The 12,836-nt window shown below is 39.3% G+C and overlaps 1 protein-coding gene across 13 annotated transcripts in view; it reads left to right on the plus strand.

The window, feature by feature from the left end:
- SLC4A4 (solute carrier family 4 member 4) overlaps positions 1–12,836 on the plus strand; it is a 347,209-nt gene that overhangs the window by 149,838 nt on the left and 184,535 nt on the right. For all 13 annotated transcript variants that reach the window (XM_084971070.1, XM_021100504.2, XM_084971072.1 and 10 more), the window contains 1 exon segment: positions 7,625–7,804. In XM_084971070.1, the coding sequence (XP_084827196.1) occupies positions 7,625–7,804 (180 nt within the window).

Genomic DNA, 12,836 nt, shown 5'->3' on the forward strand with positions numbered 1-12,836 from the left:
GATACTATATCAGGTTCTTAACCCACTGAGCCATAATGGGAACTCCTGGACATTTGCTATATGAGGAGAGCTCTTGGATTATTGCACCAATAGAAGATGAAGCCCATCTACAGAGACAGAAGCAATGGGAAGGAACGGTTTTCTAGGAGATTTGTCTCACTGACTTTTTAAAAATTTCCTAAAAGCTGCAAGAGAAGTTGTTATCCAAAAACGTCTCATGGTTAGCAAAAATCCCTCCAGCTTTTGAGTGAAAACTGCAATGTCTGTCTTTCCAGACTAAGAATTAATATGGAGCAAAGATACCTTAAGTTCAAAGTCATACATGCAGGGCAAAATAGAAGTTCACTGGTGACTGGGCAATGTATAGGCAGTCTAGGGGGAGACCGTGTCTTGTGGTTTAAGGTCACCAGAAAGTTTCCTATGTTGAAAAGAAAAAGTCCTACTGTAGACCATAGTTTCTTCCTGAAATTCCACTATTTGGAGATTGCATTTCATTGAGCCCAAGCTTTGTTCTCTTAAAATATATATACTCTTTGGCAGAAGTCCTATGGTTAATTAAAGTCTATTAGCATGTGTGACTACAGACAAGGCACTTTCCTTAGCTCTTTAGCAGTCTCTGTTTCTCACCTGTAAAAGGTGGCTGAAGGTAGACCTCCCAGGGTTGTTGTGAGAATTGAATGAGGACCTCAGGTGTAATTGTTACTTCCATGACCATCCCACTGTGAATGAATCTATCCAGATCTTTCTTTTTCTTTTCTTTTCTTTTTTTTAGGGCTGCACCTGTGGCATATATAAGTTCCCAGGGTTGGGGGTTGAATCCGAGCTGCAGCTGCCAGCTTACACCACAGCCACGGCAACTCAGGATCTGATCCTGGTCTGGGATCTAAACCACAGTTCACAGCAATGCCGGATCGGTAACCCACTGAGGGAGGCCAGGGATCAAACCCTCGTCCTTATGGGTACTAGTTGGGTTAATTGCCACTGAGCACAACAGGAACTCCTATCTAGATCTTTATACATGTCATCTAGTAGGGTTGAGTGTGGCCCAGGTCAGGGAGAGGGATGCTCAGGGAGGTTGACGAGCAGGAGAGAAGGTTCTAAAAGGTGTAGTGGGCAGAGCTAGAAACATTCTCACAGCTCCTTTGCTGTGCCTGGAGCTGGTCACAAGTGTGATGAAGTTAGTTGAATTCTATACCTGAGCTTTTCTGTAGAACTGTCTTTGGATCTTCAGCACCAGCAAGAGCCATCTCAAGGAGTTTCTGGCCCTCGGTAACTAACTGACCCTTTCCATGTGGTGACAGCCAGAATCCCACATTGTATTGGAGCCTCGTCAGCTGATGGCCAAAGAGAGAGGTGTCACTATTTACTACACTTAAGAAGGGTTCATCAAGCATTTTACGTTCTCACTTTAATTTTCCGTTGCTTTTTAGTACCGGCTGTGGCTTTTTTCTCTAACCTCCATGCACTCTCTAACCTCCTTGCTTTAATAATGTTATTAAATTTTAAAATTGGACACCACTAAGTGACTTTGAGGTATCATCACTCAGTACTGTGTTTGCTCCACTGTCCCTAAAGTGAGCAGGCAGAGAGCCAGTGCTGTCACTCTGGAGCTGGTAATACAGGAAAACAATTCAGAGGCAAATAACACACATGACCGGCAAAGAAAGAAAGAAAAAAAATGCACCAGAATTGGAGGACTGGGCAGAAGAGCATGTTTGAGTGAGTGGAAGTGGCTGAAAAGAAATGCTTAAAAATCCTCCGAAAGACTCAAAACCTTATAGCAAGTTGAAAGCCATGAAAGAAAAGAAGCCCCTATTTCAAGTGACAAAAAAAAAAATATATATATATATATATATATATATATATGTATATGGCACGGTATCTTGATGAGTTGCTGTCATTATCTGTTTATTAAAAAATCTTTTTCTAGTAGAGGATGAAGTGGAGTTGTTCGTTCAGAGTCAAGAATTATGTGTAACTAATTCTTAAGATGCACTTTCCCCCAACACCTCAGTTTTATGTCAACAAACAAGAAGAAAAAGAAATCAAGGCAAGTGTGATTATATCCACCAATAGCCTGATGTCTGTTCTTCTTTGCAGTCCACCTGCTGCTCTTTCTCAGTGGTACTTCTCCTTCCGCAGGTGCAAAGCCACCACCAAGTGAGGGCCCTAGTCAGTGGGGCCATTGCTTATGTGGCCCCACTTCTCAACTACAAATTCAGGCTTGTTCTGAATCTCCTCAGGACCTCTCCCACTTTTTTTCAAGAAGATTCCCTTCTGAATGCTAATAGAAAATTTTGCCCTGTTTCAAGGACAAAATATCCTTTCTATGGATTATTTTAATAGCTTTATTATTACTATTATATTATAACTTTACATTTAAAGAGTGCCATTCATATATGAAACTAAGAACATGGGAATTTTCCTCCCCTCCTAAGTTAAAAAAACTTATTAACTACTTTAGGTATTTTATTATGATGTGAAGTGGATTAGGAAAATGTAGCTCTATTTTTGGAGCTCTCCATTTTTATATTTAAAGGCATTCCTGAGCCGTGCATGTTGGCAGATGAGTTAGTCATGTTTTTTCTTGCTTTTAACACCTTTTATATTTTCAAAATTGTAATATATTTATTTTTTATTGCAAAACAAAAATGTGTTCATTTTTGATAATGCAGAAAAGTAGAACATACCAAAAAAATGGAATACCACTAATCTTATTTTTCAGAGCTATCCTCCCAGAAGTTTTTCTGTACATTTCTGTTCATACAGATAAAGTTTATTTTATAAAATGGAATCATAGTATAACCCTCTGATCTACTGTTTTTAACTTAAAAACATAATATGGATATTTCCATGATATTAAATATAAACATTTTTTTCTTCCTTTTTGTCTTTTTAGGGCCACACCCACGGCATATGGAGGTTCCCAGGCTAGGAGTCTAATTGGAGCTGTAGCCACTGGCCTACAGCACAGCCACAGCAACACCAGATCTGAGCTGCATCTACGACCTACACCACAGCTCATGGCAACACCAGATCCTTGACCCACTGAACGAGGCCAGGGATAGAACCTGCATCCTCATGGATACTAGTCATATTCTTTTCTGCTGAGCCATGATGGGAACACCTAAACATCATTTTAATGGCTGCAAAATAGTTAATCCATAATTGGGCATTTAAGTTGCCTTCAAGTTTTTATTGTAAAGAAAAGAAATGAATGTTTTCCTTATACTTTTGTGAAACTGCTTATTTCCCGATTATAGACTTCTAACAGTGAAATATTGAAAGGGTTTGAACATTTTAAAGGGTTTTGTTCTGTATTGGCCAAGTGGCCTTCAAGACAGGTTTCACTGTTTACTGCTGTCCTCCTCAGTGTATGGAATTGCCTGCCGCATACAATGGTCCCATTCCTGAGGACTGGTCTTTTAGGTTTTGCCAGTTTGATAGATTAACAGATAGAAGTGGTTAAATTTGTTTAAATTATCTAGTTAGTCTTCAAGTTGAAGACAGTTTCTTGGGGCTTTGTATTTCTTTTAAGAACGTCTGTCATGGAGTTCCCGTCGTGGCTCAGTGATAACGAACCCGACTAGTATCCATGAGGACCTGTATTTGATCCCTGGCCTCACTCAGTGGGTGAAGGATCCGGTGTTGTTGTGAGCTGTGGTGTAGACCGGCAGCTACTGCTCCGATTTGACTCCCAGCCTGGGAACTTCCATATACCAAGGGTGTGGCCCTAAAAGACAAAAAAAAAAAAAAAAAAGTCTATTACCTTTGACCCTTTTATTTCAGATGCAGAATCATCTTTCTCTTCAAATTATTTTTGATCTAGAGTTTCCTTTTTAAAAAGACAAAAATATTGTGCGTGATGGAAAAAGATCTAAACTCCATCAGAAAACCTGGTTTAATCTGGGGGTGCTGAGGCTGTGTCTGAGAGCTGGCCCTTCTCTTGAGTACTTTCCTCCTGCTGTAACAAGAGGTTGAACCGGATGCTTCTGGGCTTCCTTTCAATGCTGCGATCGTGGAGAGCTGGTCCTTTTCCTCTTAATTGGTAGCATCTGTGGGATTTTGAACACTGAAGGCTTAATTTCAGTGTAGCTGTGAAATGTTACTGCCTCCACTTTCCTTGAAAGATTTTGTTGTTTATACTTAAAGAGGTCTCTGTAATATGGGCCATTTTTATGGGAACTTAATGAAGGGCATAAGTGACACGGATGTTTTAACCTGTCCTAACTAGTGATTTTTAGGTGTTAGGAACAGAGGGCCGGCTGTGTATACGGATTGGCTTGAGATTTCAAGGGAGGGCGAGAATAGAGGGTGGCCCTGCCAAGAAGGGTAGATAAGAAACACTTTAATACACAGCCCTGGAATTAGAGTAGGAGTTTGATAACACTTGCAGCAGATATACTGGAGCTGTTTGTTTATTTTTATGGTTCTTCTATAAAATGGACTTTCCACTTTGATTAAGACTTAAAGGGAAAGTAGAGGACTTGTGTTCGGTGGCACCTAATTATTTTACTGTGGAACAGAGGGTTGATTATAATTACAGGATCTATTCTGAGAGTATTACTGAGGAGGGTTTGTGCAGTTAAAAATACTCAGAGCAGAGTTCCCACTGTGGCTCAGCGGGTTAAGGACCTGAAATAGTGTCCATGAGGATGCGGGTTCAATATTCATCCTTGACTAGTGGGTTAAGGATCCTGTATTGCCGCAAGCTGCGGTGTAGGTGGGGTCCAGTGGTGCTGTGGCATAGGTCTCAGACGCAGCTGTGATTCAACCCCTGGCCTGGGAACTTCCATAGGATGCAGGTGAGGTCATAGAAAGCAAAAATAGATCCTCAGAGCTAAAGGCTGTTCTCAAACCAAAACATTCCTATGGGGGAAGCTCTTCCTGCCTTGCCCAGGCTCTCTACCAAGTGGCCCAGTGGTAAGTGACATTTACAGCATCTGTGTGAGGCATGTGATGGAAGATCCTAGAGTCAGCCTCTGATGGTTCCCAGGTAGTTGATTTGCACAGTATAAATCATGAGAGGCTGTGAAGCCAGTTCTGGGAGTGCTGGTGAAAAAGATGGACTCGTGGGAGGAGCAGTCATAACCAAGCAGAGCCCCTTGAACATCTGTAACTCCTCTTGCCAAAGAGATGGCAGTGGTTGGGGGATGCGGTTATCCTATCGGTACCCGTGAATTTTCTGGTCAAGCTTTTGGAAAAGAAGAGCTCTTGTTCTCTTCTCCACTTGTGTATTCAGAGAAATTTGCCCAAGTGGAAAATATTCATGTGCTTGATGCACCCGTGTGCCTGAAAAAGTGAGCTTGGGATCCCTTGTTCTGGTTCTGTGCCGGGGCGAGAGCTCTACCTGCAGACAGGGAGGTGTGGTCCTGCCGTTGCATATCTTGCACAGGTTCTGGGATGTTTTGTCCTGAGCCCCATTCTGGACATCATCCCACCTGTGATGTGACAACAGAGGAAGGTGCACCAGGCTACGTTTATGTCATGCTGCCGACATGCTGACCTGTGAGAAGGACTTCTTATTTCTGTTAGAGTAAAACTTGTTCCGCAGACCTGCCCACAAGCAATTTCTATGAAATACAATCATCCATTCTAGTTAGAACCATTCTGGAAAAAAAGAGCTAATAGAAATTTTGGGGGAAAGCTTTTTTTCTAAGGGTATTTTATAACTTTTATCCAAGCATCGTTGACAAACATTGGTTTCAGGTATACAACACAGTGAATTGGCCTTTATATATGTTATGAATTGATCACCACTCTAATGACTATCTTTCACCAAAGTTATTACATATTATTGATGGATACTCCCTGTGCTGTACATTACTCTCCATGACTTACTGATTTTATGACTGGAAATTTGTGTTCCTTAATCCCCTTCACCCGTTTTGCCCACCCCCACACCTCCTCCCATCTGGCGGCCACCAGTTTGTTCTCTGTATCCCAGTCTGTTTCTGTTTTGTTTGTTTGTTTGTTTTGTAGATTCCACATCTAAGTGAAATCATTTATCTCCGTCTGACTTATTTCACTTAGTGTAATACCCTCTAGATTCATCCATGTTGTTACAAATGCCAAGATTTCATTCTTTTTTATGGCTGAGTTATATATATATATCTTCTTTATCCATTCATTTATCAATGAGAACTTTGCTTCCATATCTTGGCTATTGTAAATAATCATGCAGTGAACATGCATGTATCTTTTCAAATTAGTGTTTTTGTTTTCTTTGTCTAAACATCTATACATGGAATTGGAATTTCTGGATTGCATGGTGGCTCTGTTTTTATCTTTTGTGGAACCTCCATACTGCACCAATTTACGTTCCCACCAACAGTGTACTAGAGTTCCCTTTTTTTCCACATCCTCACCCACACTTGTTATTTGTTGTCTTTTTGATGATAAGCATTCTGCCCGGTGTGAGGTGATACCTCATTGTGGTTTTGACTTGCATTTGTCTGTTGACCATCCATATGCTTCTTTAGAAAAATGACTATTCAGATCCTCTGCCCATTTTAAAATTGGATTGTTTGGTTTTTTGATATTCAGATGTGTGAGTTCTTTATGTATTTTAGATATTAATCCCTTATCAGGGATATATCATTTTCAAATATCTTTTCCCATTCAGTAGGTTGTCTTTTTGCTTTGTCAATTTCCTTTGTTGTGCAAAAGCTTTTTTGATGTAGTTCTGTTTGTTTAGTTTTGCTTTTGTTGCCTTTGCCTGAGGAGACAGATCTAAAAAAATACTACTAAGACTGATGTAAGAGGCTACTATGTTTTTTCCCATGAGTTTTATGGTTTCAGGTCTCACATTTAAGTCTTTAATCCATTTTGAGTTTATTTTTGCGGATAGTGTGAGAAAGTGGTCCAGAGCTAATAAAAATTTTAGTTTTCTTTGTAGTGAGACTAGGATATTAAAATTTCTAGAAAATTCTGGTCAGTTTACACTTTAAATGACTAATAAAATATATTGGAAGGGCTTTACTTAGAGCTAAACAAGAAGGACACATCTCCCATCTTAGAGAAGACTAAGGTGTGATTTTGTACTTTAGTGCATCTTTCATTGGATTAATTAGTGTTCAAATAACCTGTTATGGGGAAAGGTGTTTTTTGTCTTTGTTTTGTTCTATTACAAAGAAACTATAACATTACAGACGAATTTGGGAAGAGATTTAAAAATCAATAACAGGATGCTGTTGAATCGTGTGCGTTCTCTTTAAGACTTTTTTGTTATTAATTATATTTTTGGCACGCTTAATATGACAGAGTATGTGAAATTTTCTAATCTTTCAAAAAATAGAACAATGTAAATTACTGACTTACTGTGTTACTCATAGAAGAATGTGGCTAATGTGAATTCACTATTAACTGGGACTAAAAAAAATTTACAAGACAGTTTTTCCTCTCTAAACATGTACTTAACCCTGGAATATTTACAATTCTCCTTTAATGCCCGTATCCCTGTATCTTTACCTTCACAGAAAGTGGGAAGATGGAAATTTGAAAAATAGTGTGTTGATATTACATTTAAGGATGACATCCATAAAGTAAGAGTAAAAAAACTGACTTTGTGGTCTTGCGACTGAGTTTTATTTTCTGTTTTTGTTTTGCTTTGTTTTTGTTTCAGAGATGATTGTTGATCATCAGATTGAGACGGGCCTGTTGAAACCTGACCTGAAGGATAAGGTGACCTATACTTTGCTTCGGAAGCACCGGCATCAAACCAAGAAATCCAACCTTCGCTCCCTGGCTGACATTGGGAAGACAGTGTCCAGTGCAAGTAGGATGTTTACCAGCCCTGAGAATGGTAATTCGGGGGCCACAGGCTGCTGCTCTCTACCTGCCTCACTCACCTGCTCTCTCTACCTGCCTCACTCACCTGTTCTCTCTACCTGCCTCACTCATCTGCTCTCTACCTGCCTCTCTCACCTTTCCTCCACCTCTTGTCACCTTTTAAAGAAAGCCTTCTTTTTATTTCTTCTTTTTTCAAGTTCTTATCCCACAGCCATTTCATAACGACACTTTTTATCCACTTGGGCAGGTTTGTAGTCCTGTTGGAAGGCGTTCAGCATTTACTGTAGGCTACAGATGCCAAGATGCCTTGCTGGCTCCATATATATCTAGCATGATTGAGACTGAGATGGTTTGGTGATAACTCTATGATGAATGTTTGTTTAAATTGAATGTTTCCAGTGAACCAGAAAACTTGTGGGTTATTGAGTACCTCAGGGAACATGCTTTCGACCTGGTGGTTTGTCAGAATTAGGAGGATAGACTGAGATTATGATAAAATATTCTGAACTCTTGTATCGTGAGGCATTTGCTTGGTATAGAAGACCAGCCTATGAATGATCATTCTTCAAAGTAAGGCTCAGTATTACTTTGACTACTTAAAAAACCGATCTGCTCTTTTGTTATGTGATGCTGATAGTTAGATGTGAGATACTGATAGTTAGATGTGTGAACAATTATTCAGGGTAGGATATTAGCCCTGTTATAGAGCAGTAGGAAAAGCACCGTGTTTTATTTCTGTTCTCTTGCATTTAATCAGAATTTTTAAAATAAATTGTCTAGCTTCTATATCATTGTATTTGTTTTGAATAAATATCATGATTGGGTGCAGTCTGAGGAGGGGGAAGTTCATTTCCATGAGGTGTGGAAAATAAAGGTGTTGGGGGAAAGAGTTGTTAAGCTTTGGGCTAGTAAAACTAGGTCTCTCCCATACCATCCCTGATCATTTTAATATTAAGAGAAATGAGGTCTAATTCATTGCCCTCAGCTGCACTTTCAGAATCACATAAAACATGTTGTCACAGAAGAGGTGGACCAAGTGCATTGTGCAAACTGAATTCTAACCCAGCCAGTCCATTTCTGGAAATTGGGTTTTCTGAGTTAATTTTAAAATTAATGGTTGGCTGGGAGAGAGCTTACTCTTAGCAAACTTCGCTATGTTTTGGAACCATTCCATGTAGTTTTTCAATGTGTTTAGTCATTAAGCAGAACCAAATGAAAAGTTCAGTTTTATGGAGTGGCTCTTGGTGATTTAATTGCTGCTCTAAGTTTTTAAAGACATTTATCAGGTTATAAATAAATAAATAAAATAAAAAGGTTCTTTATAACAAATATTCACAAAAGGAAAATTCTAGTCTAAAATATGCCTATGACAATTTGATGGTTCTGTCATTACCTGGAATATTGCTCCTGAATGGAAGTGTTTTGATTTTTATATATCTCCTGCTTTATTTATTTTTAAAGAAATTGCATTTTGAAGAGTTTAATGGCTGGAAATGTTACATGACAAACAGTTTGTTAGAACTGATGTCACAAATAATACTTTCGAAAGCAATGCATATTTTAAGAATTATGACAAGGTACAAGTCTGTTTTTTAATATCTTATTTGTTATCCTCTCACATAAAATTAAGTTTTGTGATTTGCAGATTTATTTTTTTCTATCATGAAGTTGCTGTAGGGTGAAGTAGCAAGAAAGTGCATTGTTTTCAGCTATTGCTGTGTTCGCAATGGGAAGAGGAGGAATATGGCAGAGAGCGAGGCTGCCTTCTGTACTGGTGTGCTATGAGCTTCCTTTTCATGAAAGTGTAGGCAGAGTAGAAATTAGGGACAGATGGGCCCTGGAGGCCAGTATCTTGTGCTTTAGGGGAAAGTATTTGGATGTGGAATACAACTAATTAGGTGATACCGCCCCTTCTTTTATCCTATCAGTAGATCTTTGTTCTTCAGAGGAAAGTGGAAATTACCTTCAGTCACCCCCCCCCCCCCTTCTCACACGTGAAATGCCACAGATGCTGGGCAGAGGGCAGGGAGGAAGGGCAGGCAGTTCCTCTTTCCAGCCCTTCAGCTCATCCGCTTACACCCTGAAGCATGGAATCTGATTAGGCCTTTTAAAAGATGTTATTATTGGCCTTTGTGTTACCTAACTCCTTTTAAATATCCAGCGGCAAGATTTGGCTCTGCGAGATTTTATAGTCATCAGTTTTGTGTGCCTCCAAGGTACATTATTATAAATTATCAGATGGCCAACTTTGGGTTTTTAGAGGGCCTTGTCCTTAACTTGCAAGTTTATACAGTTATCTTTCTATGTTAGGATTTAAATCCTTAATATCTTTAACAACTATGAAATGGTCTTAGAATAAAATTCTAAAATAAAAAGTTATAGAACTTTGCTGCTAGTGAATAAATCAGAGTCTTAATATCTGTTCTAGTTGGAGCTAGAGCCTGATATTCTCATCTAAAAACCTAGATAAACTTCTAGGTTTTTCTATCAAAGGCTGGAAAAGAGACTCAGGATGTTGCCAGCTTTAGTTGTGATAGCAACAATGCAATTGATAGCTGAGATGCATGGACGTACTCTAGAATTAGAGATGTTTTCCTTCCCTTGTGATGTGCTGGAACCACCTCTTAGGTACCCACAAGAGCCAATCATTATCAGGAAGTTGGAGGGCTGTTACTATTAAAAATTAAATTAAATAAACACAATTAGCTAAAGTTATTAAAAGCAATGGTGGTAAATTCTCAAAATTCATTATCTCCTACTTAGACTATGCTCTTCACGTTCATCACATCTATTCTGTCTGGGTGACAGAACTGTTATGAAACTGTGCTACTGTCACTTCTTCCCAACTCTGCATTCGGTGACTTCACATTGAGACCTTGGAATCAGTCATCATGGTAGTGTGTATACCGTGGAAATCAGTGAATGCAAAAGTCAGGACTTGATGTGTTTTTTTGTCAATTGTTTCTAGACCTGAAGGACAGAGAAAATGCTAATACTGAAGATGAAACTTAAAAGTATGTAGTATCTAGGAGTTCCCCTCTTGGCGCAGTGGAAATGAATCTGACTAGGAACTGTGAGGGGGCGGGTTTGATCCCTCTGGCCTTGCTCAGTGGGTTAAGCATCTGGCTTTGCCGTGAGCTGTAGTGTAGGTTGCAGACGCGGCTCGGATCCCGAGTTGCTGTGGCTGTGGTATAGGCCGGTGGCTACAGCTGCAATTTGACCCCTAGTCTGGGAACCTCCATATGCAGTGGGCATGGCCATAAAAAGAAGAAAAACAAAAAGTATATAGTGTCTATAGGCATTGTTTTCTTAGCCTGGGGTCCTAGAACACATCACCATTGACTGGAATAAATGCTTAGACGACAAGGGTTTATTTCTCATAGGCTGGGAAGTCCAAGATCAAGATGCCACAAATATGGTTCTTGGTGAGGGTCCTCTTCTTGGCTGGTAGATGGTCATCTTCTCCGTCTTGCTTGAAGATAGTTCTGTCTTCACACAGTGGAAAGAGAAGTATCATCTTTCTCTTGTTTCTTTTTTTCTTTCATTTTTGGCCACCCTGCGGCCTTGGATCAAACTCGGGTCCTGGTGCTGCAGAGACACTGCTGATCTCCTTGTGCCACAGCAGGAACTCCTCTCCTGTTTTTTCTTGTAACAGTGCTAATTCCATTCCTGAGAGTTCTGCCCCAGAGCCCCACCTCCTGATACCATTATGTTGGGGGTTAGGGTTTCAGCTGGAATTGCAGGAGAACACAGACATTCAGTCCATAACAGCTGTTAAAATGTGAAGAGCACAAAGAATTGAGGAAACATTCTGTTACTCTTCAAAACCGGTTATCCAATTTAGCAAAGGAGTCACCCCCACTATTGAAGGGGGTGAAGTCTGACATGTGTCTTCACTGTTTCACATTTGTCTTTTTCATTAACATATGTGATAATGGATGTTCTTCGTGAATGATGGACCTATGCTTGTTTGTCAGTTGCAACCATAAATTGGCCACTGATAAGAGTTTGGTAAAAATCAACAAAAGAATTGCGTGAGAATCATCTGGCTATATGCAGTTTGCAGTAGGGTATTATATGTTTATTATTTGTATGTTGCTATGTATCTTTTATATCATTAAAATTTCACACACTTCTGACAGAGAGCTGGTTTTCATTTATCAGCACAACCCCTACTAGCCCACCACTGTCTAAACATGGCTAAAGACTAACTCTAATTTTTAGGGTCCTGATGTGGCTTTGGGTTCAAGATGACTTAATGATTTTAAAAAGAAATGAAAAACATTTTTATTTGTATAAATCAGAGAAGAATCAGGCTAGCTTCCAAGATGTTAATTATTGTGAAATTACCATTTTTCTGAGACATGTGTGAATTCTGGTGGGCATGTCTGCCAGGTACTAAGTTTTAGGCAAGTGCTATAATTTTCTCAATATATTAATTGAGGTATTTCTTTGGAGTTAGTGTTGCATGAAGAAATTAATGAGGTTTTTATTTCCTCTGGTGTTAGATTTTTCTATACCTACTCTCTCATTATTACTTTATGTTGAACTGTATGAAATTTCCATTTTCGTGGGTAAAATAAAGTTGGTTATCAGCAGTTTCATACGGTTCCACTTAATAATTTGGTCTCAGATACTTAGATAATAGTTCTGTATTATTTTAGTTTACTATGAATAACACTGAAGCCTCAGAACATTTCTTGGTAGCATTTAAAAATGAAATAAGATGTATTTAGCTTATGTTTTATGAGAAACTGAAAGTTTATACCTAATTGGCATACAGTCAGTAAACACTTAGGAAGATGTTTCCGATTAGATTACTTGATAACTCTGTTTTAAAAATTCACGTTTTATAAGATTATCTGATTTTTACAGATAACGGTAAAATCCTTTACCATTTAAATATCCTTTACTGGAGTTCCCGTCGTGGCTCAGTGGAAATGAATCTGACTAGTATCTGTGAGGATGCAGATTTGACCCCTGGCCTTGCTCAGTGGGTTAAGGATCCAGCGTTGCTGTGAGTTGTGGTGTAGGTCGCAGACGAG

Source organism: Sus scrofa, chromosome 8 (assembly GCF_054392235.1).
Source record: "Sus scrofa isolate SSC_HxYL_T2T_F1_AM1 chromosome 8, Sscrofa_HxYL_maternal_Yorkshire_Landrace_v2.0, whole genome shotgun sequence".
In the NCBI taxonomy this organism is placed as follows: Eukaryota; Metazoa; Chordata; class Mammalia; order Artiodactyla; family Suidae; genus Sus; species Sus scrofa.